Consider the following 17,687-nt stretch of genomic DNA (forward strand, 5'->3'; position numbering starts at 1 on the left):
TCCTTTTGGAGAAACGAGCTCGAGTGCGCTAGAATTTGAAAATACACAACCGGAGAAAATCTGCTACTTCCTTACAGAGCCCCTCCTCCAACACACACGCACGAGCACATGACCAATGAGGGCACGAGATAAGTTTGTGCACAGATGGAAGGCTGACAGGCAGGTAGGCCATCCAGTTACTTTAGCCGGACCGGCTCAGATGATTGGTCGTGCTTTTTACAGCGCCACGGCTTCCACAGATGACGTTTTTTAAGATATTCATTGCTATCGGGATGTTAAGAGCATTCCATGGAATATAACAAAAAGTGTATCTCGAGCCGGTTTCTCAAACGTACCTACCCCACCTTTAAGTCAAAACATCTTATTTTGAGTTGTATCTCAGATTAAACATATTTACATATTTATCAGAAAATCACCAACTGACATCAGAAAACAGAACACCTTTGAGCATTTGCGGCTTATATTCTATATTCTAACACAACATTTCCTGATTCTGGTCAAATATAGTTCAAAATGAGTTCTCCCAGCTAATTACAAGATCTGATTTATCTAAATATCCCGTCTTATTTCAAGAAATCTTACCAAGCACATCTTCACTTGTTCTATTGGCAGATTTCTGTACCTATTTAAAGTGAAAACAGCTTGTTTTCATTATTTGTTGCCCGACCAAAAATCGCTTTTAAATGCGCTTTATAAATAAACTTTGATTTGTTTGATTTAATAACTTGTTTTTGGAGCAGCATTTTTTCCAATGAAAGGGCTCATATACAGAATGCTCCAGAAAGCAGAGAGTAGTCCCAGTGAAAGGGTGAGAGACAGGTAGACAAATAAGGAGGATGGGGGTTAGTAGTAAGTTCAGTAAAACAGGAGAAGTGTCACTCCGGGCCTGCAGTCAGTGTCACACCAGCTGTCTGACAAGCAATCAATCCCTCTAATGATCCTTAATCACACTGGCACAGTCGGTCCCAATGTAAACAGCACACTTGTCATTAAACTGAAATCAAAGGGTGGGCAAGAAGCAGCTGTGGACCGAGCTCTTTCGTTTCAAAGTTGGCAGCAGCCGCATCCTCAGAGGATCCCACCGCTTCATTCATGTTTGAGTCCTGATATGCTTGTTCCAATCCAATCCACTTTATTTCTATAGCACATATTAAAAACAGAGGGTCTTACCAAAGTGCTTCACAGCAGACATAACATTATAATAAAATATAATATTACAATAATAGATCAAAGGCACACATAAGAATAGATAAAAGGATCACATAAGGGCTATGGACAGACAAATAAAAGCATAACAATCGATAAAACAGCTCAAACTGAGTCGAAAGGGAGGGACAAGAGGTGGGTCTTCATACGGGACTTAAACGTTTGTTACGTTTGTTCTGTAACAACAAAGCACGAAAACGTCTTGATAGGAAGTGTTGCTCTGTAATCTCCGAGGGAATCAAATAGACGAATATAGCACTTTTCTCCACGCCTCAGATTTGTTTTTGGCTTCTCGATGACTAAACAGTGCGATGAGAAGCTGGACGAGGCGGGATGACTCTCTTCTTACTCAGCTTGTCGTTGTTTTTTTGTGCTGCAGAAGTTTCTCCGAGCTCTACCAGAAGGCCATCAAGGACGCGGAGTGTAAACCCGGAGAGGATCAGTCCGGAGAGGCCTGGGTGCTGGACGAGAGGGAAGAGGAAGAGGAAGAGGTGGAAGCAGAGGGGGAGGAGGAGGAAGAGGAGGTGGAGGAAGTGAAGGAGGATACGCTGAAGGCGAGTGAGGTCATTGAAGCGGATGTGACGGAGGTGAAGGTGGAGGACGAAGAGGACGTAGGGCGGTGGTGTGATGAAGGGCAAAGCGAGAGAAGTCCCGGGTCGCTCCTCACACCCCCCAGCCTCCCTCTGTTACGAGCCACTTCCCTGCAGGAGCAGCCGGCCAATCAGAGCCAAGAAGGAGGCCTCTCACATCTCACACGCAGCTGCTCTTACACCGACACGTGCGATAGGTAAGTGAGGGAGAGATAATACACATAACAAGAGGTTTTAATCTTTGTAGTTACACTGTGAGACCATCGGGTAAAAGCGCTTTTAAATCGTCAAGCATGGCCGAACATATCCTGAAGCTGAGGCTGACTCATCACAATTTTAATCTCGCTCGGTGCGTCACTTTTCCTGCGAAGGACAGGGCATGGAGAAAGGACACAGAGGATGTGTGTCACTGAGAAGGATGCTTTACATTAGGAAAAGTCACTTGGTTTATAATGTTTCCATTGAAATGTTGTTTTGTAACTTTTGAACGGTTGCACAGTATAAATCCAGCTCATCAGTATCGATACTTTTTTTTGTCCAGACCGTTAATGGTTGGCAGCAATACAAGGGCAGCACAACAACGAAAACACATTTCTATTAACCAATCACTTAAATTCTGTTCACTATTTCCTCATCCTCTTAAGTATCGAGGTCCTTATCTGGCAGTCGAACTGAAGTTTGCCAAGGATTAAGCTCCAAGGAGGGAGATAAACTCATATTTGAAAACAGCTTAACATATTTGTATCTGCCGGACAAATCATTTCTCATGAGGTCTCACCCTGAAAAAGCCACAAGAGATTGAAGAGGAAATTGTGCATAAAGAAAAATATTCAGGAGGATAATATTAAAATGCTTTTTCCCGCAAATCAGAGCAGAATATTTTGACCCCAAACTGCATCAGATATGATATTTTTGAGAGATGATTTTGTGTGTGTAGCGTAGCAAACATCAATCAGGCCTAAATCTAAGCCATGCCGGAGATTACAAAAATGCTCCAGTTTCTGCTTTGTCCTCTGGATTGGATGAAAACAAAATGTCACGAAGCATCAACAGCAGATTTGCTTTGTGTTTTTTTTCCCCCCCCCCCACCGCCACCTTGTCAGGCACGTGTACGACAACGTGGGGCTGAAGGGGGAACGCCACATCTACGAGAACGACGGCGGCGAGCTGAGGGAGGCCATGCCTGATCTGATCCTGGCTGTCAAACCCAATGTTCCCCTGGAGGACGAGCAGGTGAGGGACGGAGACGAGAGGACATCTGAGTCATTTCTCTCCCCCTCCCCTCTCTGACACTGTCCTTTCCCCTTTGTATCTCTCGCCTTCAGTTCATGGCCGCTGAGTTTGGTGATGACAAAGCTTCGGTGAGTGACTCGTCGACCCGCCTGTCGTGTTTAGACCGCGCCGAAAGAAATTCACGAGCCCTAAGTCTTCATAACTCCATCACCAAGAGTAAGTACTTCCTGCTAATGTACATCACAAATCTTACTAACAAAAGGAATGTTACATAAACGTATAAATGTGTATTACACACAGGCCATAAGACTGAAACACCTGAACTTTTGAAAGAACATCTGTTTGCAACTTACAAAATGATTTCTCTAATATATCATATTCCATTGACTTGTATATGGACTCTCCTTGCACTATTTATATCCTTTTTTTGTTGTATTTACTATTTGATCTGTTATATTGTGTTGCACTGTTGAAGGAGCCTGTGACCTAAGATTTCCATTGATATATCTAATATGTACACATGACAATAAAAGCCTTGAACCCTGAATTAGGAGACATTACTATGTGACCCTGATCATGCACTTAAAACAAAGCTTCCTTCTCAGACAGCTGACTGCTCCTATAAAGCCAAAATGGAACAATTAGACATGTTAGCGAATCATCCCCGCCTGATTGGAGTCCCTTTTTTCCAGATTGAAACCCCATTATGCTCCCTGCCCTCTCCCTCTGCATCCCCCCTTTGTCCCTCGCCTTTCATCCCCGCTGCCCCCTATTCCGCTAATCTAATATCACCCCTGCTCTGCTGCCACCCCCTGCCAGGGCTGGGATAAAAGGGGGACAGATGGGAGGTGGAGTTTTAGGCAGCCTCAAATCAAGGAGCCCCTCTTCCACCATCTGCTCTGCCTCCGCTGAGACCCTTTAGTCGCTGGCTCATCCTCTCATCTGAGTTTGTGCGGGGGGGCCGCCTCTGATTGTTTTACATTGCGTTCTTTCACAGGAAGTCCTCGCTTATGCAAAACCATCAGAGCAGATCTAGAAAAAAGGAGCAAGCAAAAGTCATTCTTAAAATGAAAGATTTGCAGATATTTACGAAAAATTATTTTATTTATTTTTTAACTTGAATTTTCCTTTTTCTTAAACAACACATACAGTTTCAAGGACAAAAAAAAAACAGGTGTGCAAGTTGTCAATTTGTTTTGTACCCCCCCCCCCCCCCCCCTACAGATGAAGACAAGAGATTAATAGTACAAACACACTTTAAAATGACAGACAGACAGATGGTTGAAATCACAGCACAACCTCAATTCAAATTAAATTTGGGTCATGATCTTACATTTTTACTTCAATCTACTTCATTTTGGTAAGCTGTGTTAAATTATTTTTTAAGTGATGTAAACCAGAATCAGAAATCCTTTATCTGTCCCACAGCGGGGACATTTACATTGTCACAGCAAAGGGACAGTGCAAAAATAAAAAGCTAACATAAATAATATAAGTATTAAAGGTGGGGTAGGTGAGTTTGAGAAACCGGCTCAAGATACACTTTTTGTTATATTCCATGGAATGCTCTTAACATCCCGATAGCAATGAATATATTAAATGCTTTGACAAAAAAAATACATAAAAAAATGTCATCTGTGGAAGCCGTGGCGCTGTAAAAAGCACGACCAATCATCTGAGCCGGCCCGGCTAAAGTAACTGGATGGCCTACCTGCCTGTCAGCCTTCCATCTGTGAACAGACTTATCTCGTGCCCTCATTGGTCATGTGCGCGTTCGTGTGTGTTGGAGGAGGGGCTCTGTAAGGAAGTGGCAGATTTTTCCAGTTGTGTATTTTCAAATTCTCAAGCTGGTTTCTCCAAAATGACCTACCCCACCTTTAAATAAAGAGAAAGCACACATTAATAAATACAAATATAATCAAATAAGTACACATCCATGGTAGAGAATAAGTAGCAGCATTATAAGTGAACATATCGGTATCAAAGTAGCAGCCAAAAGGTAGAACATTATATTGCCAATATATCAAATAAAAGTCTTATAAAGTCTGCAGGCATTATAACATTTCCTCCCCCCCCCCCCCTCTGTATTCTGCCCCTGTTTGTGACCAGCTCTAACACAGCAGCATCCCCCAGTGGTGGCTCTTTGTTATTGTAGAACAGCTGATTAAAGTCTGCGGTGCCACTGTATCGTCCCTGCTGTGTTGTATTTGCTTCACTCAGATATGTTTGATTATAAAGCGTGACACATCTCCTCCTCTCTCTCTCTCAGTTCTCTCAGAGACGACAGAGTCCACGGAGGAGGAGTGGCAGTCCATCGCAGACCTGGCCACCGCCTGCCGCAGCATCCTGGAGGCTCTGTCCCGAGAGGGTGAGGAACTGGAGATATTGATCACCTCACTTACCTTAACCCTTATGTTGTGTTGGGGTCTCCCGTGACCCGTTTCAAGTCCAAATTATATAATAACTACGCTCTAGTTTTTGTTATCGGAACAAGGCTTCATGATATCCTCCAAAACAGCTACTGTATACTACAAGTTGATTTTGACAATTTTTGCTAAGTCTGAAGGTCTCTAAAAAAAAAAGTGTATGATTTGGTGTTCGGGTCTGGGGATCTGTTTTGGGTGACTCAAGGTCAAATTTGGCCCAATAGAGAGGCGAAGTCCTACCCATCTACTTCCGACCCATTATTTCGATAAAGTTATGTATTGAAGTCAATGGGGAGAGAGAGATTATCTTTCGATCCCATTTGAATTGTGCCACGAATTACACATATGATGTTTGTCAATCTTAAAAAATCAATTCCAAGTCACAGTTTGTCGTAAAACCGTTGAAATATAAGACTATGAAAAATACGCAACTAGAAAGACTACAAATCCCAGAATCCCGGTCCCGCATGCTGGCTCTTACGGAACCGACTACCTCCCCTTGTGTGTGTGCACAGCTCTCAACATGCCCACACTTGGAGTGATGTTCACATCTTTTAATACTTTTCACCTCATTCTGAAAGAAAGAAGTGAAATGTGCCAACGTGACGGCCATCTTGGTGTGTGGTGCGAGACGGGAGATGTAGTTCATTGAGCGGTTTCACACAAAAAAAGTATTACTTCACAGTTTTACAACACATTTTAATTTGTTCCACTGGCAAAATTATCTTTTAAATTGACAAGCATCATATGTGTAATTCGTGGCACAATTCAGACGGGGTCGAAAGATAATCTTTCTCTCTCCATTGACTTCAATACATACTTTTTCCGAAGTAAGGTCCCATGGAGGTCCACCGGAGAGGGAGGGACTTCGACTCTCTATCAAGATTCATCTTTGACTTTAGACACCCCTCCCCCACCCCCTTCATCCACTGTAACAAGAATTATTTGAAACATGCACCTGATCTCACCTCCCTCTGCCCCCCCTCCCCCGACGGGAACTCAACCTTTCTCAAAGAATATGTACACTAACACTTGAACCTGAACACACACATGCACGTGTGCAATATGTGGTGTAATGTGTTTTGGGCCATAACATTAAATTACAACAGGATTGTACGGTTATGAATGCATTATAAGTTAGTTATGATGTAGTTAAAACAGCTTTTGAACACAACAAAAGGGTTAATAGTATAATAAGATGTCTTTGTGGTAATCAATGGTGGAAGCAGTATTCTTATCCTTGGCTCTAGTTAAAGGGCAAAAACAACACTGTGAAATACACCACTACAAGTAAAAGACCCGCAATTAAATGTTACTTATATAAATATGTGTAAGTATTATCAGTTAAAAAAATTATCAAAAGTACTCGTTCTATATAATAATTGGTCCCTGGAGGCTCTGTGAGGAACTGGAGATCAAAGTCAACTTTATTGTCAATCTTTCAGTTTGTGTGTACAGACAGAGAGATCGAAAAACCGTTTCCCACAATCCCGCATACAAAAATACAATATGTATAAAATATGTATATCCTATGTATACACAATCAGCAGACACATTTATACATATGCACTATACAATCAATATATATAAAATAACACTTCAATATCTTTGGGAATGTCCATTAGTGCAAGATTGATCTGCTCACCTCTCTTACTGTAGTATAATAAGATGGCTTTGTGGTAATCGTGGGTGGAAGCAGTATTCTTATCCTTGGCTTGGTTAAAGTACAAAAACTACACTGGGAAAAACACCACTACAAGTAAAAGTCCTGCAATCAAACCGTACCAAAGTAAATATGTGTAAATATTATCAGTACAAAGAAAAACAAAAGTACTTAATCTGTATAATAATCGGTCGAGCCAAACGACTCGCTGCACCCGCACTGCGAGGGGGACCCAAGTTCCCATCACCAAAAACACGTGGGTTTGCTATTCTGGCTCCAAAATGGTGGAATGAGCTCCCCATTGACATCAGGACAGCAGAAAGCTTACTTCGAGCAATACAATGATACAAAAAAAAAACGAACTTATATAATAACTAAGCACTTATATACTAACACAGGACTGGCTTATCTAAAGCCTGTTGAGTATTTCTTGAAATGGTTTGGCTCTATGAAACCTGATGTACTTATATGATTCTGCTGTCTTCTACTTTGTATCTTCTGTCAAGGGGTGAACTCAGAGGCATGAACTCAAATGCACAACTCAGACTCAGGTGGTGTTCAAAAATAAAGACTTTTCTGGATTTAGCACAATAACAAAACAGGGAATCACAAAATCACTCTTTCGAGGAAGAACTAATAGCAATCATCAGGAGCATGAAAATGGAATACGACCAAGGAGCAGGCTTGAATGTGGTCATGAATGATAACGAACTGGCACTGGACAGGTGGGGACTAAAACAATATATACACAAGGTGAGGGACACAGGTGGAAACAATCAGGGCGGGGTAAACAATCAAGAACACAGGAGACACACCGGGGCGGGGAGCATGGAGTCCTGAAACGAGAGGGAGAATTACTTTTCACAATAAGACAGAGGGCACAGAACAAAGGGACACAACTCATATAAAGAATACACTTTCATAATAAGTTTCCGAGACATGACATCTTCTTGGTCGAATGCACTTATTGGAGGTCGCTTTGGATTAAAAGCGTCAGCTAAATGAATAATGTTTGGATTAGTGTTACTGCTGCATTGAGGTGTATGTTGCATTTTCCTTGTGTAGATGTTAAAGGTTGTGCTTATTTGTTTATATTTGTATACCGGCTCGTTTAATCCACAGCAATGCATCATTTTTACAAGATCCTCATATGTCCAAATAAGGACATCTGTTAAAAGTCAACTGGTCAGTTTTGTGACGATTTCAAAAGGGTTTTAAATAGTTTACGGTCATTTGTTCTCAATATGTATCAGAGAAAGATACTCAAATAAAACACAAGTACTTTTAATTCCTACTTATATAGAGTAGGTACTTTTGGGGGCTTTCGAGTGTGATTTTCAGGAATCACTGTAGTGGTGTAGTGTCCCCATACTATTGGCTATATAAAAGAGTGATGGTTCCACACTCTAAATGAAGGTTAGTTGCTTCAGTAAGTGTATAGATATTTAAGGGGCTGTAAAGGCTTGTATGTATGAGGGTCTGTGTAACACAAATAAAGGAATTGACACTAAAGTTGACTTTGATACATTTCAGCATTTACTAAGAAAAATGATCCGTACTTTGTCTCCCTCTGCTTTTTCCTTTTCATTATTTTAAACTTCAATAATGTGGATGATGTTCTCTCCCACAGACCGTAAAGCCGGAGACCCTTCCCAAGCCGGAGTCGACCAGACGGACGGGAAGCTCAGAGACTCAAAGGACAGGTGGGTTGCTACAGAACACTCAGGGGGATCCAGACGGTTCAATACCTCTGTCCTTAGTATCTTGGTTTTCTGTTTGACTGACTCTTTGCACACGTCCCTTTCCTCAGCTCGACTTCTTTATTCTCTCTCAATTATTTAGACTTTATCGGCCACGTCCAACTGTTTGAGTCAATGCGATGGTTTCTCCCCCTATGAAGAGAGCGCTCTTGCTGACTCAGCGATGCACTTCTGCACGCACACGCACAGCTTGCCTGACTCACTGCTGTGGGCTTCTTTTTGTTAAACTCCAGCTCTGATCCATTTTATTCATTATTCTCTCCTCCGTGCTGTGTCTCAACATGGCAAGTGAGCAGAGCTATCGGTCAGAAGTAAACCAGAAAAACGAGTCAATAACAAATAAGTAAACTCCAACGGGAAGCTTTTCCTTAGAAGAGGTCTGAAGGATTCACAAGCACAGTTTATATCCTCCCACGTAGTGTACAGGTCAGAATATGAAAACAGGTGAATAACAGAATTAGATTCAGACGATATGTGTTGACTAAAAGAGACATCTGCAAAAATAATCTCTTTGAAATTGCACTTTTGGATAAATTGTACAAATTAGCTTTTAAGAGGACCAATTATTCTCCTGTTCAGGTTCACATTAGTATTGTGCACCTCTACTGTGACATTTCTCCTTGCTTTAATGTTCAAAAGGTCTTTATTGTTCTCATACTGCCTGTGCTGCAGCACCTCTTTTCACCCTCTGTCTGAAACCAGAGCCCAGTCTGCTCTGATTGGTTAGCTGACCGGCTCTGCTATTATTGGTCAACCGCTCAAACCTATATAACAGACTACAGGAAAGGGAAAACCCCAGAAAGATAACACGGTCCCTTTAAACCAGGGGTGTCAAACTCAAGGCCCGGGGGACAAATCCGGCCCGCGACTTCATTTGATGTGGCCCCGCAAGAGCTTGCAAAGAATATAATAAGTTTATTATACGGTTAGATGCCACTTTACAGAAGCAGGTTTCCCATAAACTACATGTCCCACAATGCATCTCGTTTTGTGACGTGCACACTGAAGAAACTTTCAATTATTTGCCTTGGACTTCTGCTTTCAGACGTAGTTAATTACTAAGTTATTACCCTATCCGGTAATAATCCAATTCAGAGGAAATAATGTCATATAAATTATACATTATTTTATATATATTATATATTTATATATGTATATTTATATAGTTACCACCGGCCCTTTGAGTGCAACCATAATGCTAATGTGGCCAGCAATGAAATTGAGTTTGGCACCCCTGCTTTAAACTAATCATGACACAAATATATCTGGCTTTATGGTTAACTTTCAAACTTAAAAATACGCTTGAATCCAGAAGAAATGTTGATTTGTTCAATCGAAAGCATTATCAAGCTGTTCAGATCACCAGGAGACAAGGAGCGTTGTTTTGTATAACAGCAGTCAGAGGAAATGCCTGATGGGATGGTATTGTTCACTTGAAAAGGGTCTGCCTGTCAATGTTAGCAATTGATCTATAATTTGAACATTAATGGAACGGGAGTCTTCAGCTCCACCACGGTGATGAACGGCTCGATCACAGTAATGGAAACGTTTACTATGAGACGAAGAAAGGCGAAATAACAGGGGAATATAACTTTACTAAAGAAATATAATAAAATACTTTATATGAAATGCAACAGTGAAGACATCCATCTTGTTGATTCGTCGCTCGTTAACCCATGTCTGCCCTTTTGATTCGGAATGCTGTGATTGCTGTTGACGAAGTGTCACTGCCTCTCTCGTTGCAGTGACTCTCCAGGCCACCTGGAGGAGAAGGTGTCTCAGCTGGAGACCATGCTGAAGAGGCTGCAGGATGACCTGCAAAAGGTGCTTTGACTTTCATGAATGTTTCTTCTGTTCTGTAGTTACTTTTTCAGTGAGCCCCACGGGAGAGTCAGCAGGTAGGAGAAAGAGTTTCGATTGTTCAGCTTCTATCGCTTCTGTGCGAGACGATTTGTATTTTCTCATGCAGGCTTTTGTTTACGTGTAGAAAACCTCCCGGCTATTCGGCCATTTGAAGTCCCAGCGGGCTCACTGTGGATGCATTAAATACAAAAAAACACTCAAAAAGCATTTATTTATTTATTATGTTGTTGTAAATTTGTACAGTAACATTTAAGATTTTTTTTTTTAAATATTAAAAGATCTTACTTTTAAAAGAAATGTATGTACGACAACTCCTTTAATGCTGTTATCAATATTTTCTAGTACATTTCTAAAAATGTATGTATGTAAAAGTACTGTATGTAATGAATTCCTTAGTCTTATTCTTAAATTCAGAAACAGAAATGGAAAATTCTCAACACAAAGTCGAGATGTCAACCACATCTCACGATCTTGTGTTGAGAACTTTTGGTAAATATTGTATTTGTCTCTGTGTTTACACATATTATATAAACATATTATTTCTCCCTACTATATGGAACATTTTCTATTTATTTTTAACTATACTATTTTTCTTTATTGATTCATCCAATGAATATTTTCAACAATTCATTGAGTCTATGAACACTCAAGAATAATGATAAAACACCCATTTAATGCTCAAACAGTAAGTTGCTCAAAAGAAAATTAAACTGATTAAAATAACCGATAAATCGTCTGTCGTTTATGAAGCAACGAATGAAACAAATGTGCTGCTTTTTTTTCTGTTTGATATAATCAGTACATCTAATATATTTGGGTTTTGGGTGGTTGGTCGGAAAGCACAATTTAAAGCTGTCACCTTGGGCTCTGGGCTAATATGTTGTCAATTTTTCAATACTTCTTGACGTGACATTTCATTCATTGACAAATATAAATCAATAATGAAAAACAATCATCCCCTATAGCCGCTGATTTGTTTCTTTCTCAGTCTGACCAGCAGCCTTAAACCCAAATTTGACTCCTGTCATTTCAAATCTGATTTTCCGCCACAGCAATGATCAGTTCAGTGTCTCAGTAGTTCACCTTTTTGGATTGTGGGTTCCTTTTCCTCCACTGCAGCGTGGTCTACACTGTTGCTGTTGTTTTATTTCAAGCTCTGTGTTTATGTGTGCCCACTAGTTTCCTTAAAGCCACCGCTGTACCTGTCGCTCCCCTCCCGTGCCTGCCACAGCGATCTGAGCGACGGCTTTTGTTTTGTTGTGTGCCGATGTCTTTCAGGAGAAGGAGGACAAGGCGGTGCTGCAGGCCGAGGTGCAGAGCCTCCGGCAGAACAACCAGCGGCTGCAGGAGGAGTCTCAGAGCACGGTGGCTCGCCTCATCAAAGTCACCGAGCTGCTGTGCAACGTCAACAAGCCCTGTTAGCCTCACACCGAGACACACACATCAGCGTAGAGATGCAAACCGTACCGGCTTGTACTGTACGCTCAGTATACTTATTTTGCTCGTAAGGCAGACACACACGCATCCTCTTCGATCTGTGTACTCTCACAGTCTTGAATCCTGGACCTGCATTTTGGGGAGGGAGTATGCAAAATCAACCCATAAAAAAGAAAGAAAATACATTTTTTCAACATTCATAGACTGACCAGCTCTGGGGGCTGCTGCTATGCCAGAGTGCTTCTCTCAGTGTGTGCCAGACAGCACGTGCGTGGATGTGTGTGTGCGTGTGCGTCTGTTTGTGTGCATCTCTTCCTGTACCTTGCTTCAAATACTTGACGAGCTGGGCTAAATAGCACTTGCATAAAAAGTGGCAATTAAGACTGAGAGACACTGTATAGCATGTTTGGTGGTGTCTTATCTGAAATGACCAAAAGTGTATATATATATCACCGATAATATATGTGAACGGTAGTAATTGCTCTCCTCTCTGCCAAGCGTGTAGTCGCAATGTCTGAGTGTGGCTGTGCCCCGGCGCTGATAGTGTGGAAGGCCTTGAGAAAAAAAAAAAGAGGGAACGTGTCAATGACAGGCCTGTAGGCAGCATTCCACTTCAAAAGATGGAATGATGCTAACTGACTAGCCTCACAGCAAGGCCTGTTATGTAAGGACATCACTCTCTGCCCATTCACGTCTCAGTTTTTAGGGAGAGACTATCTTTAAAAAAGCTCGTACATGAAAAGGAAGTAAACTGGAAACAAAAAGAACCGAGCATGCTTGTTCCTCCTGGAAGTATGTATGAAATCAGTATTAAAGGGATACTGAAAAGGGTCAAACCTCTCGTGAAGACGCAGACAATGGCAGGAAAAGAACTGCTTCAGCTTCCTCCCATGATTGCCTGTAGCTGTTTTCTTCTAACCTCACTATTGTAGCAGCCATACTGTAGAAGACCTCCTCCTGCTGGCCTGAAACACAAACGTCCAAAAGGCAGCTTTTTTTTTTGTTGTTCTCCAGCTGGCAAAATAGCTTTAGGTGTCAGAATAAAGCACCTGGAGATAATACAGAATATTGTTTGGCGGATGTCTACAGTGACTATTTCGGGTAATTGTTTAGTATGGGTGATGAGGTAGGTGAATTCTTACCATTCCACCCCCGATGTGTGAGTAACTGTGTTTCTGTGTCGTTCTTGCCCTTTTTTGTTGTTGTTAAATCATCACTGGACGGGGCACATACTGTACTGTACTTCATTTATGTCAACATAAGGAGGTGGATATGACCTCGCCCCTTACCTCACCTTTTTGTGTCCACTGCTGATGGCGCTGATACTGAAATGCGTGTTCAGAGGAGTCGGAGCTCTTCTCCTCCAGTGCCAATGAAAAAAGCCCAGGCAGCTCTCCTGAATCCCACCGAAATAAAACCGAACTGTCCACAAACTAAACCCCGACAAAAAGGGATGCCAAACGTTCACTCAGACTCTCTTGTTTCTTGTACAAAAACTTCCTCTTGTAATTTAATTTTAGAGTCACTGTGAATACCTGGTACCAGCATATTAACAGTATATACAGATTAAATTATGAATCTAAACGTTATCAGTATGTGACGATACTGTATGTACAGCTGTTCCATGTTAACTTAGTGCATTGGGGTTGTGTATGCCCTCCTTTTTGCAGGACGATTAAGCAGAGAAGTTCTAATGCCGGCGTCCTGCTTCCTCTCCTGTACATGTTGAAGCCTCGCGACTCAACGGGGAGACGGGGGGGGAAGACCTGTTTTACTGTGTCCTGTACAGTATAGTTATTTAGATTGTAGGAGGTTGGTCCAGCATGAGAATGTGCCAAGCAACTTCCAGGCTCCCCTCTGTATGTGTGTATGTATAAAATGTAACTTATTAATCATGCAAATGTGGATTTTCTTGTAGCTGTTTAAACTGGAGGGAAGGCTTGAGGAAAACAAAATGTGAAACAGGGCAGAAAGGAAAGGTTGGTTATACATTTCTTTTGTAAGAAACCATCAACCATATGACAAAATCTGCTGATCTTGCTAAATGTGACTTTGGGTCTTATTATTATTATTATAGTTTTTAGCTATTTCAGCCATAGCTCTGATTATGTGAAGGCTTATTTCTTTGACTTTGTGCCTATCAGAAAATGTAATGTATGCTAACCCAGCTTAGTGACCTCATTTCTTTTGTCTTTGGTTTCACTAACTGAGGGTTTTTTGTGGCAGATGAAGGATTTTCGAAGAGACTGTGACAACATCTGGTCTTTCATCCGCCGTGCAAGGAAAAAGTCATTAAGTTACACTCGAAAGAACAGATAATGATAATAATAGATGTGTGTTGTTGGTCTGAAGAATTACCATAAGCTCGTTGAGTACCGATTGTTCAAGAAGCAAACCGACAAATATATGGTTTTTAAAAGCAAATTAAAAGGAAAAACAGTGCTGAAAATGACTGATGATGCATTGAAATGCAGTTGAAATATGAATGTGTTGAATGGCGTATACGCTTCCTCTAAGGAATGATTATTTTGGTATTTAAAAATAAATGGTCTCAGAAAATCCAGCGGAGTATTTGGAGAAAAAAAATCTGATTGTGGCTCAATGACCTCAGAGGGATGAGGAGGGGGGGGGGGGGGGGGAACGACAATATTTTGGGCATCAAATGCATCTACTAATATGGAAATAAGTTGATACAGATCTTTTGTCAACGTGCCCGAAGGCAGGCTAGCTTCCTTAGAAATATGAGGCTGTTGTTAAAAGACAGATAATAGGATAAACAAAAAGTAATCGAGTAAAAGTTCAGAGATTTTTTATATTTTCTATCCAACACAGACAGCAGAGGGATGGAAAAAAAGTTTTTTAATTAGTGGAATTGGAATAGTTTAGAGAAAAAACAACATTTTCACATTAATTAAGACTTCAAGCAATCAATTTCTCACTTTACACCTCTATTTAATTTAGATTTAACAGAAAACGATTAAAAGCGCAATGATATGTTATGTTTACTTTTTAATTATTTGCATGAGTGAAATAACCAAGAGGGAAAAAGTGTTTTACCTTTAAACTATTTTTTTAATTATTATTGTTCATGTTGTCATATTAGGATATGGTCACAACTTTTGGATAATTTGTCCAGGAGCAGACGTCTTGATGGTCTCACATGTTGGACTGGAGTCTGGAGGTGAAATAGAGCTGAATCTTCAACTGAAAGCAGGGAGAAAATGATTTCACAGTTTTGACGTTACACGACAAGAGATTTTACCTTTTGGTGCCACTTTACAATAAGACTACCCTTATAAAGGATTCATAAAGGGTTTATAATTAGGTTATTAATTAGGTTGTAAACACTTTATTAATCATTAAGAACCATTTATAAACCAGTTCTAACATCGTTATCATACAGGTTCAAACCAGGTTCAAACCCCACTGCAGTCAGCATGTCGTTGTGTCCCTGAGACACTTCAACCCAAATTGCTCCTGTGGGGATTGTCCACAGTATTGAGTATGTAAGTAATGTAATGTAATACATCAACACAGGCTCACTATTTGGCAAGATGACTAAGTCTTATATTGGTTACCTAGCTTACTTTGTCTTCTTCATCAGCCGTCATCCTTGGTGTCTGTTGTTCACTGAGTTTATTCTCCCCCCATCCATCTTGATGTTTCTTGGCATCTCCTTATGACCATTTATCTATGAGGTACTAACATTTACAGTTGCCAAAAGGGAGCCTTATTGTAAAGTGTAAAAAATATTCCCATTTATTAATGACTTACTACCATTTATAATAAGGCTTAGCAGTACAGATAAATGTGGGCTCAAGCAACCGGTCACAGTCACCCTTTTTATCTCATGTCTTATAAAAGCTTATTAATGATTTATAAAGTGTTCAAAACCTAATTAATAAATAAATTGCAAACTATTTGTAAACCCTTTATAAGGGTACTCTTATTGTAAAGTGGTACCCACCTTTTTTAACCTCCTCTTTTTTATATAGATACTCATTTCCACCTCTACTTATATTGCTAGATATAAATACTAAAAGTGAGGGGCCATCTCTTCTGTCTGTTTCCTAAAACAATGTTGATTTAAGGCATCAACATTATTTTTCTGAAGGTGGGTGTAATGGCCAAATCAGATTGGCTGCAAAAGGAAAATGTATATGTCAATTTATAAAATAGAATGAAAGCAAAACAAATACTGTATGTGCAAATAGAAATTGAATCACAATGTGGTTCTAATAAAACAAATGTATATTTACATAGGTATAAAAAATGTATTTTTCGTATAAAAGAGAAAGTCCAGCGGTGGAGTAAGAACTCAAAAATCCTGCATTCAAATTCGTATAAGCACCTGAACAGAATTATCTATAGTCCCCTTTATGAAGAATGGCTTAACCCTGCCTGATTTATTATGGTCTAAACTTTACCCTGATATTGTCATGGAGCACATTTTCAAACTATAGGCATATTCTGTTTAGTGATTTCATCTAAATCCATGCAGATGTTTGAGTAAACAATATGAAAGTAGGCGTGTGAGCAGATGAGTAATGAGTTGGTGTCAATCTGCAACCTCAATGATAGATGACGCCAAATCCTATATGAATGTAAAATAACTTGTTTTATTATATATTATTCCAAGAATTTCATCCAGCCTGGAAAAAATGGTTGAACAAACTTCCAGCACTCTGCCCGGCTCTCATTGCCCTTCACCAGTCTTCATGAAGCTACTCACAGAAAGGGTGTGAGTACTAACAACAGCCATGTTCACTGTTTATGTTGGAGTAAGTGCCTGCTACTATCACAGGACAAGAATCAGCAACACTGGGCTGGGTTTTTCAGCTGGATATCTTTTAAATGTAACTGAATCTTTCTAGATTCTGGGATATTTTACACCTTTGCTTTCAGTAGAGTACTAGATTAAATATACTTGGTTACACATGGGGAAGGTCATGCTTGAGGTACTTTTAAAGTGGACCTATCATGCTATATTTGAATAATATAGGACCATACCTATATAAGGCATATTTATACTTTTTATTTTTCAAAATACCAAACAGATCATGCATTTTAGCCATTCCTCATTTCGCTCAATTTAACACTGTCTTTGCATGGGCTGATTCTGTGAGAACAGCACCATCTACAGGCCTGACATATGTACTACAGCGTCTCCAGCGCTTTCCAACGGCAATGTCCGTGGCTGTCTCCTCCTGATTGGTGGAGTTGGCCCAATAGCCGTAGCGCCACTTCTGTCACAGAAGTGTTCAAATCTGGATCAGTCTGTATCAAATCCGTTGCAGCCCCTTTTTAAGAGATTTGGGTATGGAGGAAAATAGAGAGGGTTGTGTTTTCTGACACTTGGTGAGTTCCCTGGAACACCGGGGACACACATTCATGTATAAAAAACGTACACAAGTGCATTTTGCATGATAGGTCACCTTTAAAGAAGTATTCGTTTTAGATCTGGATCTTCACGGCAAATGAAATCTCCAAGGAAGAATACAGCACAGGC

General features: G+C 40.5%; 1 protein-coding gene across 1 annotated transcript in view; it reads left to right on the forward strand.

The window, feature by feature from the left end:
- Positions 1-14,741, forward strand: part of sipa1 (signal-induced proliferation-associated 1) — a 37,797-nt gene extending 23,056 nt beyond the window's left edge. Inside the window, exons 8-15 of the mRNA XM_079648670.1 lie at positions 960-970; positions 1,514-1,993; positions 2,900-3,029; positions 3,122-3,245; positions 5,299-5,397; positions 8,749-8,821; positions 10,624-10,702; positions 12,020-14,741. Coding sequence (XP_079504796.1) covers positions 960-970; positions 1,514-1,993; positions 2,900-3,029; positions 3,122-3,245; positions 5,299-5,397; positions 8,749-8,821; positions 10,624-10,702; positions 12,020-12,163 — 1,140 coding nt within the window. The 3' untranslated portion in view covers positions 12,164-14,741. The remainder of the gene's footprint in view (positions 1-959; positions 971-1,513; positions 1,994-2,899; positions 3,030-3,121; positions 3,246-5,298; positions 5,398-8,748; positions 8,822-10,623; positions 10,703-12,019) is intronic.
- Positions 14,742-17,687: the final 2,946 nt, after the last annotated feature.

Source organism: Notothenia rossii (assembly GCF_949606895.1).
Source record: "Notothenia rossii genome assembly, chromosome: 9".
NCBI classification, from domain to species: Eukaryota; Metazoa; Chordata; class Actinopteri; order Perciformes; family Nototheniidae; genus Notothenia; species Notothenia rossii.